The sequence below is a fragment of the Anneissia japonica genome, unplaced genomic scaffold (genome assembly GCF_011630105.1).
Source record: "Anneissia japonica isolate Jap-2015-1 unplaced genomic scaffold, ASM1163010v1 scaffold287953_len805160_cov178, whole genome shotgun sequence".
NCBI classification, from domain to species: Eukaryota; Metazoa; Echinodermata; class Crinoidea; order Comatulida; family Comatulidae; genus Anneissia; species Anneissia japonica.
Genome location: NW_022747029.1, coordinates 691,292 through 706,125, shown reverse-complemented (window position 1 = coordinate 706,125; position 14,834 = coordinate 691,292). Strand labels below are relative to the sequence as shown.

The following is a 14,834-nucleotide window of genomic DNA, read 5'->3' as shown; positions in this document are numbered from 1 at the left end:
TTTTGTAATTAATTTTTTCAGGGTAAAAATATAGATATTTTTGGATCATTTCCCTCCATTTCAACAATCACATGGTCGAAACGGATTGTTTTTATTGGCTCGTTGTCAATTATAGGAAGCTAGTTTTCCGTAGCTATAAACACCGAAAAGTTTAGAGTTGTGATTCTGTTTGTTTACATGGTTGATGATTCCAAGTGTATATTTGAGAATTGAGTTGTTGATACCATAATAAGGTACGTTAGGCTCTTTATTTCCTAAAAAAGTATGACTATTAGTTATAGAGATATAGCTATAGACTATCTACTACTACAGTAGGACTACTTACTACTAGTGCCAGGCTAGGTCTAGGCCTAGAAGTACTGGTAGGCTAGGCCAGTGGTGCTAGAGGGCTAGCTAGGCTGAGGTAGGGCTAGCCTAGGCCTAGAGGCTAGGTCTAGGACGGTCTCCCTGGGCCCACCACAGACTTGTCCGGCTCGAGAAACTTTGGCCTTCTGGCGTAGTTATTAGAGCTAGGCCTAGACTAGGGGCGGGTTGGCGTTTTCTCTATCTAGACCAGGCTAGGCTATCCTCTATCTATCAAGAAGTAAGCCATAGCCTAGGCCTCATTATGAAGTATGGTCGGAGCGACCGCGAGGGAAAGCGGCCGCGCTCAAAATGTATGGAATGCCAGTAGCGCTATACCAATTGATTGGGATACGGTACGATATAGCGTTGGTCAGTAGCGTTCATACTCGTCAATTCTAGTATGTTTCACTCAGTTTTATTTGATCAGGCAAGTGTTTCGAAATAAAGAGAAATCAATGTATAATTTTCAGACTTGTACTAAAAAATTAAAGAGATAGGCCTATAAAAAATTGAATATTTTTTATTTCCCATCATAGTCTTCTTGGCCCTGGTTGATTAAAGATCGATTTGTTTACAGATTGATTACAGATCGAAACATTTTTGTACGTACATGACATAACTAAATTATGATATGATTAAATTGATGTTTATTATATCAGTTCAGATTTTTATGTATAATACAACGTATCGATTCGCGGCCGCTTTCCCTCGCTAATCCCTCATTATTAATGGTCCTTCCCATAGGCAGCAGGACAAGTGTAGGTCATGATTACATACAATTACAACAATTTTTGGCCTCAACTCAATTGAATTCTGTTTTGTGTGGTGTAGGACCAGTTCGGCCGTGAACAAGTTTGATATACAGTATTTGTATGGAACGCCAAGTACAGTAGGCGCAAAGCTGTGTATGCTGTTAGCAACTTTGTATATTTTGCAGGATAAAATAAATGTAAAACACTTCTTAACTAAAAATTATGCTATTAAAACTAGTCCATAAAACAATCAATCTTAATAATACTAAATTACATATTTAAACAGTATTGTATTCTAGTAGAAGTAAAAACAAACTAAACATTTTTATTTATACTCTTTATTTCAACAATTTGATTTTATTACGAATGATTTCCCTGTACAGTATACCCCTAACCTGCGGCCAACGTTGCACTGTGATATCTAATTCACACCTTGATTACACTACTCGACGTTCCATACAATAACCCTTATTTGGGCATTGAATATCTGGGGGCCGAACCGGACGTCATTCTTTTATTTGTGGCTGTCATGTTGCCATTTAATTTGGAGAAAAGATTATGACAAAAACTATGTCTATAATCCTCAAAATTAATTGTCTAATTTGGTTTAGAAAGAGCAAAATGTGTTGATTTATAAAAAAAAAACTAAAAACAAAAAACATTGATTTTTTTTTATAGAAAAGTGGTGGCCATACTGTAAATTATTTTAATTACTATGCCGATAATACCTCAAAAACTACCACGTACTTATGCGGAAAATCTCTAGGAAAATAGGTACGCAGAATCGTACTGTAACTATTGCCTGTAATGGTTATATATGTGGCGATGTCAAGCCAAAACGGTCGGAAGTCGCTAAGACGATTTTAAGATATAAAGGCAAAACATTTTGGTGTTTCATTAAAAACATGTATATTAAGTATCTAAGAATAGGATTCAAATAATATTTTTCACATTTAAGTACCAAAAATACTGTAAAACGTGATTTTAGTTAGACACTCGAACCCGGAAGTATGAAAAACGAAGGAAAATCATCGTTTAAAATACTCACGAAATTACTGTTTTTTTCGATCATGTTCCGGGGTCAAACTCGTGTCAAGTTTGATATCGTTGGAAAGCTTAGAATGTCAGCTACAATTTTGATTGGTCAGTTCATCCTCACAAATTGTTTAACCAATCAAAATAGTCGTTTTGGTACTGTAAACAATTCGGAAGCAGCCTAGTAACAAACGGAAACACGCATGCTGATTGGTCTGATCCAGTCAGCTGACCATTTTTGGGGCGTGTCTAAGACTGCGTCGCTTGGGTTTTCGATGGAAGCGTCGGCAAGGTAGTGCGCGTTACATGTTTTCCTCGAAGTTCGAAGTTACTTGTTTACTGCTGTAATAATTATAAAACAATAATACTGTTTCTTTTACACAAGAAAGTTTGGTAGTACAGGTACATGCAAAATGGGCTATATTGTATAAAACAGAATTGATAAAGTTGACGACTAATAAAACACCTTCTGTAATAGTTTAACGCACTGGTTTCAAGGTCGCAGTGTTCGATTTCCGGTTGTTTACAGTAAAAACGACCATCACAATTGAATCCGTAATATCACATTTATTAATAAATGTAAGTACATGAAACTTTGTACAGTTATAAAATACATTATGTAAAATGTTTCTGCAAAATTTCATTTCAATCGGTCAATGGTAACACCTCCGTTGTTAAGAAAGTATCGAACACACCGAACACATGTGAGTGAGCTACACGCTGAGCGCACTGCCAGCAACTGGGCGTTATAAACATCAGTTTTATCGCCGTTTCTTTAAAACAGTAACTGCTAACCTCGCGCTATATAAATCGGTATAACTTTAGAACTACAGTAAGTATTAGAATTTAATAATTTTTTCACTGTTTTATTTATTAGAATGAGATTATTCAGTTGAAATGGCGTTAAATAAAAATTGGTTTTTCCGACTTTTGACCGTTTTTGCTTGACATCGCCACATATTATTATGATTAGGTCAAATCCTTATTTTTTCCAAAATCTCTGGAAATTGGCCCTTATTTTTCCAAATGCACAGGCCTAGGGAACTAGTTGTTACGTTGAGGATAATTGCCTGCCCGGGCATGCTTTTATTACAGTCAAGTGATGGTACAGTATGCACTTGCGTTCAGTGGTACTGTTGTGTGGGATTCATACTGTAAAGTATTTAAATTGTGCAAGGGATACATAAAAAAACCGTCTCAAATTTACACGTAAAATTGGTAGAAAAATAGGTGCGCAGATTCATAAATACTGCATACATTGATTATATATTGAGGAATAAGCCGAGGCCTAATTTTTTACAAAATTTGCAAGGAAATCGGCTCTTATTGTCTGAAATATGCGGACAGAGTGACACCTGTCTACACCCACTACATTTTAACAGAACACTATTTTGCATCGTGATACATTTTATAAACTAAAAATTGCCTGGAAAATTGTACACATAGCCCCCTAGGTAGGCCAAAATTTGGGTAAAATCAGCACATATTTTCAAAATTCAGACTTTATGAACCTAAATTTTGTGTTCCCTGCTGGCAAATAAGATAAATTGTGTAAGATTTGTCAAATCTACATATTACAAATCTTTCCAAAAATGTAATCAATGTTATTAAAAAATATTACTGTAGATACTACCATAAATCCTCAAATAAGCGGATCGGCGCTTATACATTTTCTTGAGGCTTCATTGTGGCTCTTCTTCGAGAGCAGCGCTTATTAAGCAAATATTGACATGGTGCTTCCAATGTTTGTTTCCATGTTACCTATCTCAGGTATTCCCGTAGTTCAGTAGGCCTATCATAGGCTCTACTGTACATCATCGTGAATAAACTTTATAATCAAGAAAAGCTTGTATCTTCACTGTGTTTATTCATTTTAAACACTGTAATGTATACATTATATTTAAAACCCTGTTTCTCAAACTGTTTCATTACACACAGCTAATAATATTACGGTATAAGAACGTTGTAATAACGTTACAATTTGGTGTTAAAATCGTTATTTTGAAGAAGTACTTACAACCTGATTTCACAGCATCATAAACATGTGAATCATAACATTGTTGTGTAAATGTTATTTTGTGACATACCAAACCAGAACATTCACGAATGTTTTGTGTTTGCTGTGGGCCGGGTAATATGTACTCTCGGTTATGTGCCGAGATAGAATAAACCTGAATATAGTAAAGTGCCACGCAAGACTCCGTATTATGAAAACAAAAAATGTCACTCATTACTATCGTGATTCATGTGTAGTGCCCTTAGATGCCACTAACATAAATGTGGCAAAGACAAGAGAAACCAGTCACTCTTCGCCCTGTGTCACTTCCATCCATTCCTCTAGTTTCACTTGTTATTATTGCAGTACCACCACATAGCAAATCGGCTTCGTTTGAAGTCTGTTATTTTGGATGTTTGTTTAATCATGGTTTAATTGGGCGTAATTATTACCATAGCAACCGTGACATTGTTTTTATGTTAAGTACATGTGCCAGCTCAACATACGTGTTGCACCTTACCGTAATTGCTATTGAATGCACTTAATTATTCTCTGTGTACTCTGTTTAATTGTATCCTCAATCTAATCCACCTTTTGCAAATTAAAACACTGTAAAGATGGCAGCTCGGTGACTGTTTTTGCTGAGTGTGTCTGTTGTAAACGACACCATAATTGCTGTTTCTGTATTTTTTTTAATGTAAAATTTCTTTTACCAAATCACTAATAAATGTTCCAATATTACTTCCGAGGCATTAGGACATTGGGCATGAAAGATATCGATGGTAAAGCTTGGGCAAAATATTAGGAGAAATGTTCATGATGCATTAGTGGGTACGGTTAGTAAGCAGCCTGCTGTAGCTGCTGCTGTGCACGCAAACCTGGGCCTAGAAATTATTCTCAAGGCTTGTTGCAGTCATACTTTTAGCCAAAAGAAACGTTGCATTCATATACAGTATTTCTGAATGTTGCACGAGAAAATGATACATTTCAAAAGTCCATCAAACTGTGCAGCCAGAGTGTATGCCTAGCCTGCCTTAAGGGATTGTCCTAAGACATTCATTTGTCTTGGTGATCAAAATATACGATTCCATTTAACCATTTATGCTAGTTATAACCATAATATTATAAATAGTTTATAGTCATAAGAATACAGTCTATATTGGGAAGTATTTCCGTGGTTCATTATTGTAGGATTGTGGATTGTGTAGACCCCTAGCCTACTGTAGCATTGAACAAGTTACAATTTCAAGCTTAATCAAATCACACCTTAAAAATCAACTTAAAAAAAATAATGTACATTTAAAGTCAGTTGTACACACTAACTTTTGAATTAATTTTTTATAAATTATATTTTCAATGTATTACTTAGCAAATGAAGTCTGACCATGATTTACAGAAGTTTACAGTACACCCTCGCTATTTGGTATCCAATGTTTTGAATTAATACCGTAACATATGATGTCACATAACCAAATGCGAAAGGTGGATTGCAATGGATCTATACATGTACTGTATAGGTAATAATAATCACTTTTCATTCAATTTTGAGTTGAATATAAAATTTACACAAAGCTTAGGCCTGAAAAGTGAGCAGTGGTAAAATGGAAAATGGTAAAAATTCATTTCAATCATAATCTGAGAGTTAAGCCTGTCTTTTGTGTACATAAGAAAGAATACTGATCCTCAAGACTATATGATGACAGTAAAGAATACCTTATCTAATCTTAGTTTAATTACACAGTGAATATTTTACATTTTTGGTGAATATTAAAGAGGTATGCAATAAAACAAGTAAAAATGATGCAAGAGGTCATGGGGTTTCTGGTGCCATGATTTTGTACAGTCAGTAGACCCCTTTCAATGTTTACATTAGCCTGGCTAAAACGCTGACGGTGCACTACCCTGGTAGGCAAAACATTTTTAACCAGTATCAAAATGCACTGGAAATCACTATACTGGTTAAATATACTTTTGTTGTGCCAAAAATATGAAAGCTACGTTGATGAAATTCACATATATTTCATGGCATAATTAGATATTAGGAATCAACAAAAAAAAAAAAATTTAAGAACTTATATTTTGTATATTTTTATTTAATTTTTAGTCGTTTTCTTCTTATCTCTTCGGATGTTGCCAAATGCGAGTGATGGCCCATCATGTTTGGTTCCTTCCAACTTAGGCTTGTTATCAATTATACTGTAATTAATGTATATTCGTTAAGAAAATGTCAAAAATTAGGGGTAGCCTTATACATGAGGAACCAGGTAATAGATATCTTAAAGTTTGTTTCAACTATAAATTTTATATTATATTTTATATATATTAACAGTTTATTGTAGTTTTATTATTTATTATTTGCAGTTATTTTGTAATGTACAGTATAGAACATGTTGATGTGCTTATTAAAAACATGTAAAAGATTCTAGTCTGTTTTTTCATGTACATTTTGATTATATAGTAAATACTATGATATATTATGAATTAACAAGTAGTTGTTGTACTAAAGCTCTGTTGTTTTTCTTACTTTCTATAGCAGATAAATATCTGTGGGACGACTGTATTCAAATTGGAATTAGCATTTCAGCTGTAGCTGATACAATAAGCTCCTGTTAGCAGTAATCAACAAGTTAACATCAACCACTCATGTTGAGCCAGTATCTCTTATGCTCTAAAAGTTTGAAGCAGCCATAGACATCTTAAACTTATGGCAGTCAAAAATTACTATGTTTTGAATGTGAAAAGAACCCAATCATAGGAACACTTTTAGAAATTTGTCAACCCCAGAGCTTCATGTTAGCCTTCAAAAATACAAGATTAAAATAAAGGTAAGATATTTCAAAAACCAACACAAAATACCTCTTTGTACAGTTCTTTTATATATATATAGACATTTAATATTTGATAGGAATATCTGAATTCAACCAGTTTGTATCCTGTATCCAAATATTTACAATTATAACTGTGCAGGTATACATTAATTAATCATTAATTCATTAACAATCAGTTAACAAAAGTAATCAGGCTGACAGTGTTGGTAAAATGTGTGGAAAGAAATATTTGTAAATATAAAATGTAATATTATAACTTCCTTGTGTCCAGGTATTTGATTGCCATTCTGTTTGGGATTGGAAATTTATTATCATTCCAGATGACTAAACAATGTTTGCACAAGGTAGTGTATAATAAACATTTTACAAGTAGTAAAACTGTAATTAGCCCATAAATCATGGTTGTAAACCACAAGCTTAGTTAGAGAAGGAGAGGGCCACTGGTTGGTCTACAATATTGCATCATGAATAATTGAATTTCAAGTCTTTCTGAGAGAGAAAAAAAAGATTATTAAAAAGGGGCGTAACCACCCTTTTTTACACCTTTTCCCCCAGTTTTTAAGTATTTGAAAGTCTGCGTCTCATACACTTTTAAAGGTGGAATTTGTTGCCTACCGTAGCTATTGGTTTATACATGGTATGCTGTTGGTATTTTTGCTTACAGTTGTTTGATATGAACTATACTGTACACAGTTTCGTACATGTTCATACTAAATTTTAGATATTTTGTTTTGGAGACCGTTTTCATTTGTTTGCAAAATTAGGTTTTAAATATTTTTTTTGTAAGGCACCAATTCAATTCAATATTTCAATATTTTTTATTCAATCTCAAATGGCAGCATTAACGCTGAATTACATGAGAATACATTAAAACTCGGAAATGAATGTATTTAGCACATTACTGGGTTGGCAGCTTTCTTGCAAGCTTGAACTGTGAAATTGAATTAAGCTACTTTAAAGAAGGTGTTGATGTTTACAATGGCCCATGGTTCAATGGATCAAGAATCTTATAAACATGTTTAGTATCACTTCCTAATACGATACAAATCTGGCCATTCGCTACAGTATACTGTTGATTTCTTCCCTATCATAACTTATAGTCATATTTGCCCTGAAATCTAATGAATGATGGTTAACCATAAGTCAGTAAAGACATAATAATAATAATAATAATAGTAGTAGTAATGATTTATTTGGATATATGCACTTTTTAATCAGTGGCACACACCAACAATGGCAGTGCATCCTAAAGACAAAGATAAATTTAAAATATTACAATCAAAATGAAAGACATCAAAACAACAAAAAGAATCAAATCAGCTTAACTAAAAAAGCACATCATCAGATTGTAGATGATGTATCTCTCCTACAACAGCCATATAGGAAACGGAGCACCACTCAGAATGCCTACACCCGCATGAGAGAAGCCCATCAATCAACTATCTGATCGTAACAGGGCTGTTACAACCACGAATGCAGCTGATAAACGTGTCCGATACAGGCACAATTATCCCGAGCATGCACTCAATCCCCGCACAGTTCCCACAAGGAGAAATTCGTCATCTACAGTAGTCTTATTCTTATTCCTCTTTGTCCCGGCCGGGACATAAGGCGTCAACAATCTGCTTCCATCTGGAGTGATCTTTTGCTACATGTTCTGCCTCCTTCCATGTCATACCTGTCTCCTTTATCTTGGCCATCACAGTGCGCCTCTAGGTGGTTCTAGGTCTCCCTGCCCTTCTTTTTCCAGCTGGTGTCAATCTAAGGGCAGTTTTGGGGATACGGTTTTGGTTCATTCTGAAGACATCTACAGCAGTGTAGACCTGCCACCCCTGGGCCATGAAAATCTGGAGATTTTTTTTTAAATCTTACCAAAAAATCTCGAGGTTTTCAGAATTAACCAAAAGATGATGCAATTTACTAAAAAAGACACGTCAAGACAAATCATAGTGGTATATATAAAATCAATGGTACAAAATTACTGCAAAACAACTTTTTAAATTGCTGCTTGTCTATCGCGGCGAATACATTTCGATCGGGGGAACTGGAGATTTTTTTAGATATCGGGTGACAAGATCGGGTGAGTTGGCAGGTCTGGCAGTACAAAGTGTAAAAAAGTTAAAAAGTCAAAACAGCAAACAACAGTGAAACCCAGTGCTTTAGGGACCATCCATTGTTTTCATGACCATCACAAGAACACAAAACGTACACTTTCCATGCTCTTACACTACTTGAAATTTCATTCCCTCTCCCTAGAAAGAGCACATGGTAGAATAATGATTTTGTCACCGGAAACTATCATCTGGTCCCCCAACAAACATGCTCGGACAGAATATAGTAAACCCTCCCTCCCTCCTCACCCCAGAGTATTTTGCACTCTTGTGAAATGAAGTAAAATGGACAGACCCTCAACAACTTGCACCTTAACAATTACAAGGCTAAATACAGTAATTGTATGTTGAAGAATGAAGACAAAATTTAGTTATATAATTGTTTGTTTTAATAAATATATTTTCAAAATAATCTTGTGTTACTGTATATAACTCATAGCATAATTAATGTTTGTATCAAAGTTTGCATTGTAGAGGTTTGAGTAATTAGGTCTGCTTATTTTTAAAGTTTGGTTCCCACTTGTAAAAAACAGTCCTGCAGTGCAACATAGGCAACACAATCTAAAGAAATTCTGTACCAACAATTTCTAATTTCCCCTTACAGAAAGTTGAATTTGCACTTAGTAAGTGTTCCAACGTAATAACGAAGTGTATATGGTTTCCACTTTCCATGCGAATGAAAACATTTGGAACATCAAATCTGATCAAATGTGTTTTTAATGTCAAAAAACAAATAGGAATTAAAGGGTCTGTGCGACATGGCCAACGTTGCTATACATTATTTTATCGCATGGTTTTTTTTTTTTATATTGTGAGCTGTTGTACAAAATCATGGAGGCCTGGAGTTTATTTGACCTTTTGATATTGGCAAGGCTTACCTAGTAATGTAAAGACGAACCAACAATGTAAAGGTTGACTTGAGTTTGTGTTGCGTTGTCATGTTTGTGTTGTCAGTTCCCACACGGAAGCCGCAAATATCTTCAAGTTGCGTCACTTTGCCTTGATACATTGTGTCTACGTCATTGCTTTGCGTCTATAGTGGGAACCCAGTATTTATATCCATGAATCATTTAATTAATGCAAAGTACATTATGGTATCTACCAGTTCTTATGATAGTCTTTGCATTGTCTTGCTAATTACAGTGTGAAAATTGTTAGCTTTTTTTTTTCAAAAGCCAAGGCTGTTCGACTAGCATCATGCAAAGAATTCTTCGATCCCCTGTGAATCTGAAGAAAAAGGTGCCGCAAAGCAAGGTGTTCGGATTGCCTCTGGCCCATCAGATGCGCAATCTCAATGGGGACGTATGCATTCCTTTTATTGTCAAGAAGATTGTGGAATTCATCGTTAAACATGGTAAATATGTTTTAAAATTTTTTTTTTTTTATATTCCCAAGTGTACCAATATGCTACAATATTTATTGAAAAATAATTTTATTATTTTATAGTAGTTTTATTTCAGTTCCTATAAAAATGCATACAAAAATATTTATAAGTTTGTACAACGATAGACAATAATATACAATAAAATCAACTGATTAAAAGGATAATATAAAATATAACTCTTTAATGAGGTTCACACTAGAGCCTTAATATCCAGATTGGGAGCTAACCGTAAGCCCAAATCATTAGCGCGCGTGTGAGAATGCACGATTGATTAGCTCTAACCGCTCCAAGGAAGTGGGTACACTATCGGTTTGTGAGCGCTATTAGTTAGCAAGTTGACCTTATTTCTATCATTAACCAGTCGGACACGCATTTCCAATTTCCTAAGCCAGTGAGGCCTATTGGCTATGGTCACATAAACCAGCTGACAGTTAGCAGGATCCAGATAAAAAACATACTGGCCAACAGGACACTGGAAATTGGAAGTGGATATGTGTGATTGGTTAATGATAGAAACGCGCTCAACATAAACCATAGCTCTCGATTATTGTAGCGTATCCAGATCCTGGTAACGGGTTGGCGCTAACCGATCGGGCATTCTAACACAGGTGCTAACGGTTAGCTCCCCATCCTGATACTAGGGCTCTAGTGTGAACCTAACTATTGTCATCTTAAACAGGAATGAGGGGTTTTCTTGTATGAACGCAGTGGTGAACGCTCATGTTATTAATATTGGTCTGGATTCTGCTAAATGTTAGATGTTGTGTGTTAATATACTGTAGCTTTTAAGTTATATTCTTAAAATTAGATAAAATGGAATTTAAGAGAAACATGAGAAGGAACATAATGAGACAATTTAGAATTGGGGCCATGAAAAATGACATATTGATGATCATTAAGAATCTTGCAAGACATTGCAAATGGCTTAGCCTGACAGCTGTAATCAGTTGGCTTAATGGGCTTGGAAATATACAGTAGAGCTGAGTGTACAGGTATAAGTATTCTTTTTCCATTTAATATTTTGGCGCCGCACCTTTAGGCTGCTACGATCAAGAGGAAACAGTCATTAAGAAACTATGTAGCGGTAGCTTTTACTATGAAGAAATGGGAATTCCGAACTAATACCAAAGAACGTCCGTGAAATATGTGTAAAAACACAGTGACCATGCGCTTGAAAATGCTAGACAGCCAGTAAGCGTGTGCACTGAGTAAATGACATTGTTGAGCCATGTCGAGCATGCGCATTGGGAAAAGTCAATCTCTTTTTATGTAACAGTCTACTTCGTGAATACTTACCTGGATAAACCGACTAATTGCCTATGTATTGCCGCCCCACAATGTTTTGGATGCGTCGGTGCAATGCATGCGCATTGGGAAAAGTCAATCTCTTTTATGTAACAATTAGGGCCTAAGCATATGCGATCATGCATGGCTATGAAATTGAAAATAATGAGAATTCAGGTCGAAAAGCCTTGGCTATCGAAGGCCTACAGACTAGTGCATCATATATCCGTCAGGGAGAATTGTAATTAAATTATCGCAAACGACAGTTTATTTGGCTCTATCGTTGTACGTACCTATGCATTGACAATCCGATAAATAATAACCACAGAAAGCAGTAGGCTTGCTGCTAGTGGGGGAGGGTGTGGGGGTGGCGTGACGGCTAAATAGTCTAAAGCTGTAGCATAAAAATCAGCTATGATGGAATTTAGAACTCGTCAAACTTAGCCAGTAGAATAATAAAAATAATAAAATATATTCTTAAAAATTGAATACTGGTAAATAATATAAAATATTAAAAAATAATAATATTATCATTAATAATAACAACAATAATAATGGAAGAACACAAGCTAAAGAAAGTCGTGGTAGCCCTAGCCTCCATCAAATCATATATCACACTTTCTACATTTCTAATGTTGAGTACTGTTTAGTATGTTTGTTAAATATTTTAATCCTGTGACTGCAATGTAAGTAACTTTGTGGCTATTGTTACACCAGTTGTAAACCAATTCTACCTGTATGCTATTATTTTTATCGCTGACAGACAACTGTCCAAGAGGAAACCATGGGCCTACAGTAGGCCCCAACACAAAAGTGGAACCTCTTGACATAAAATATAATGTAATATGAAATATATAAACGTTGAAAATCTCTGTAAAAAAAGGGGAAAAAATGTTTATTAATGACATAGATTATGTCTTATAAGACAGGGATAAATCAGGCCATAACTAGGGAGTTTCTATTATATGGTTTGGCCAAACTTTCGAATCCCCTCTGATAAACTAAACATTTTCCTCTTTTTGTATCAATCAAAACCATAAAAATCATAATGAAATTCACCATTTTTATGGTATGCCAGACACCCCTAGCACTCCGGCTCTGATATCCTACCTACCTTTTAAAGGAATCCTGTTTAGGCCTTTATTAAATACTTAGGCTATAATTTAACCAAATTTTTCCTGGGATAATATAGGAAAATGTTTCTAAAAGGTCAATTTTATGGACCAGATGGTTCATGTAATTGAAGGATTCCTAAACTTGAGCACACTAATAAAAATTAAGTAAGATAAGCTTTGAAAACACTGATAGCCAATGTAAATGGATATTAAAATTAAACGTGGGATATCGTGGGAGTAAACAAAATGCAACAGACTCGTACTGGAAATTATCAAAAATTTTTTTGCCTGAACCTGAAATGTAATTGAGCAAGGCACCCTGGAAATAGATTGCAGGTGTAAATGCGATAACACAAACGCTATAAATTGATTTATTTATTTTAATTCGTAAATAATAAATGAATGGAAAAAATAATGTACATTGCAATTCTGCTCCCCTCTGATTATCTGAAAATTTACAGTTATTTCATGTGGAATAATTTTACTTAGAGCTGATTTTAAACTAATTCTATATTTTATCTCAATCACAGTAAAATATAAAATGGGCAAGAACTACAATCAGTGCACTAAATTTACGTTTATCTGACATCACATTCCAACTAATGTAGGCCCATTCTTTCTACTATCCAAAAGGCAAATACCTGTACTTAACATGCGTACCTGACTATGTGTATTCTTTGATGTTTTATAACAGTGTATGGGAAAGCAAATTTTCATAGAGGTTGTTGCAGTGTAGCATAGCATATTGATTGTTTAGATTAATCAGGATACGTCCATGCGGAATTATCATAATTACAATCAACTAAACGGGTATACAGATACAAATCACAAAAATTTATGTAAACTTGTATAATATATTAAAACAGTTTCTATAACACAAGTGTTTGGAAAATATACTAAATTTAGTATTTGCCGTTAATGATGTCATCGAGGACATAAACGCAAACAGCGTCATAATTTTGAAACTAAAGTTCATAAAATTGAGGTTCCACTGAATTCACAATCAAAAAAAACTTTGCTCTGGTACACGCATTTTGTATGTTGACCCATTTAGATACATCCTTTCAGATTGACCCACTTAAATTAACCTGCCCAAGTACATCTAAAGTTTGACTGTGATTTTTGCAATTAATGTTTATTATCATTTAAATTTCTCCTGAGGGTAGTTGTAGAAGGTATTGCCTGATTGATACTGATACCTGATGACCCAAATCAAAATTGAAGCACATACATGAGGATAAAGATTTCATTTCATGTTGAATGGATAGTATCCATTAAAAGTGTGCATTAGTTCAGATATGAATGATTTCCTGATGCAGCTTATCTGAAAACAGGCAGATGTTTTTTCTTCTGACCCACAATTTCCTGGTGTTTTGTAGCTATGAATGGATACCATTCAACTAGCTACCAGTAGACCTAACTGTCAAATCTATTAATATGTTCATAATTGTACCAGTCATTTTGTCGTGGAGGATATTATTCATTTATTATAACCAAATAAATTTGACATGACTTTCAAAATGAACAGATGTGGTTGCATACCACGTATTACATTTGAAGAGTCAACAAAGTTTTCTGAAACAGAACAAAATTTGAATCATGTTTGACAAAGGTGAACTGAAAATGTCATTGATTCTATTTGAAATTTGTTGGGATAAAAAAAATTTGTGTTTGATATTCTGTACCTTTTTTTTCTTTTCAGGGATTGGTCATGAAGGAATTTTTCGAATGAGTGGTAGCTCGCGCGTAGTTGATAAATTACGGAGTGCATTTGATAAGTATGGTGATGCTGATTTAGAAGAAGCTGAGGATGTGATGGCTGTTGCATCTCTTCTCAAACTTTACCTTCGAGAGCTACCTGAGCCTATTGTACCAGCTGAAATTCACCGCAGATTTCTTGCTATTTATGAAGGTACGTTTGTGACAGAGAGGGTTTTTTTTTTTTTACGAAGAAGAGTCTACAGATTTATGTTCATAAATATAA

General features: G+C 34.7%; 1 protein-coding gene across 3 annotated transcripts in view; it reads left to right on the top strand.

The window, feature by feature from the left end:
- The first annotated feature begins 81 nt into the window (after nt 1-81).
- LOC117120398 (protein FAM13A-like) overlaps nt 82-14,834 on the top strand; it is a 39,723-nt gene continuing 24,970 nt past the window's right edge. Inside the window, exons 1-4 of one of the 3 annotated variants that reach the window (XM_033265438.1) lie at nt 82-233; nt 6,662-6,953; nt 10,243-10,421; nt 14,553-14,762. In XM_033265438.1, the coding sequence (XP_033121329.1) occupies nt 10,265-10,421; nt 14,553-14,762 (367 nt within the window). In that variant the 5' untranslated portion in view covers nt 82-233; nt 6,662-6,953; nt 10,243-10,264. Of the gene's footprint in view, nt 234-6,661; nt 6,954-10,210; nt 10,422-14,552; nt 14,763-14,834 lie in introns of all 3 variants that reach the window. The other 2 variants (XM_033265439.1, XM_033265440.1) reach the window with 2 other exon arrangements.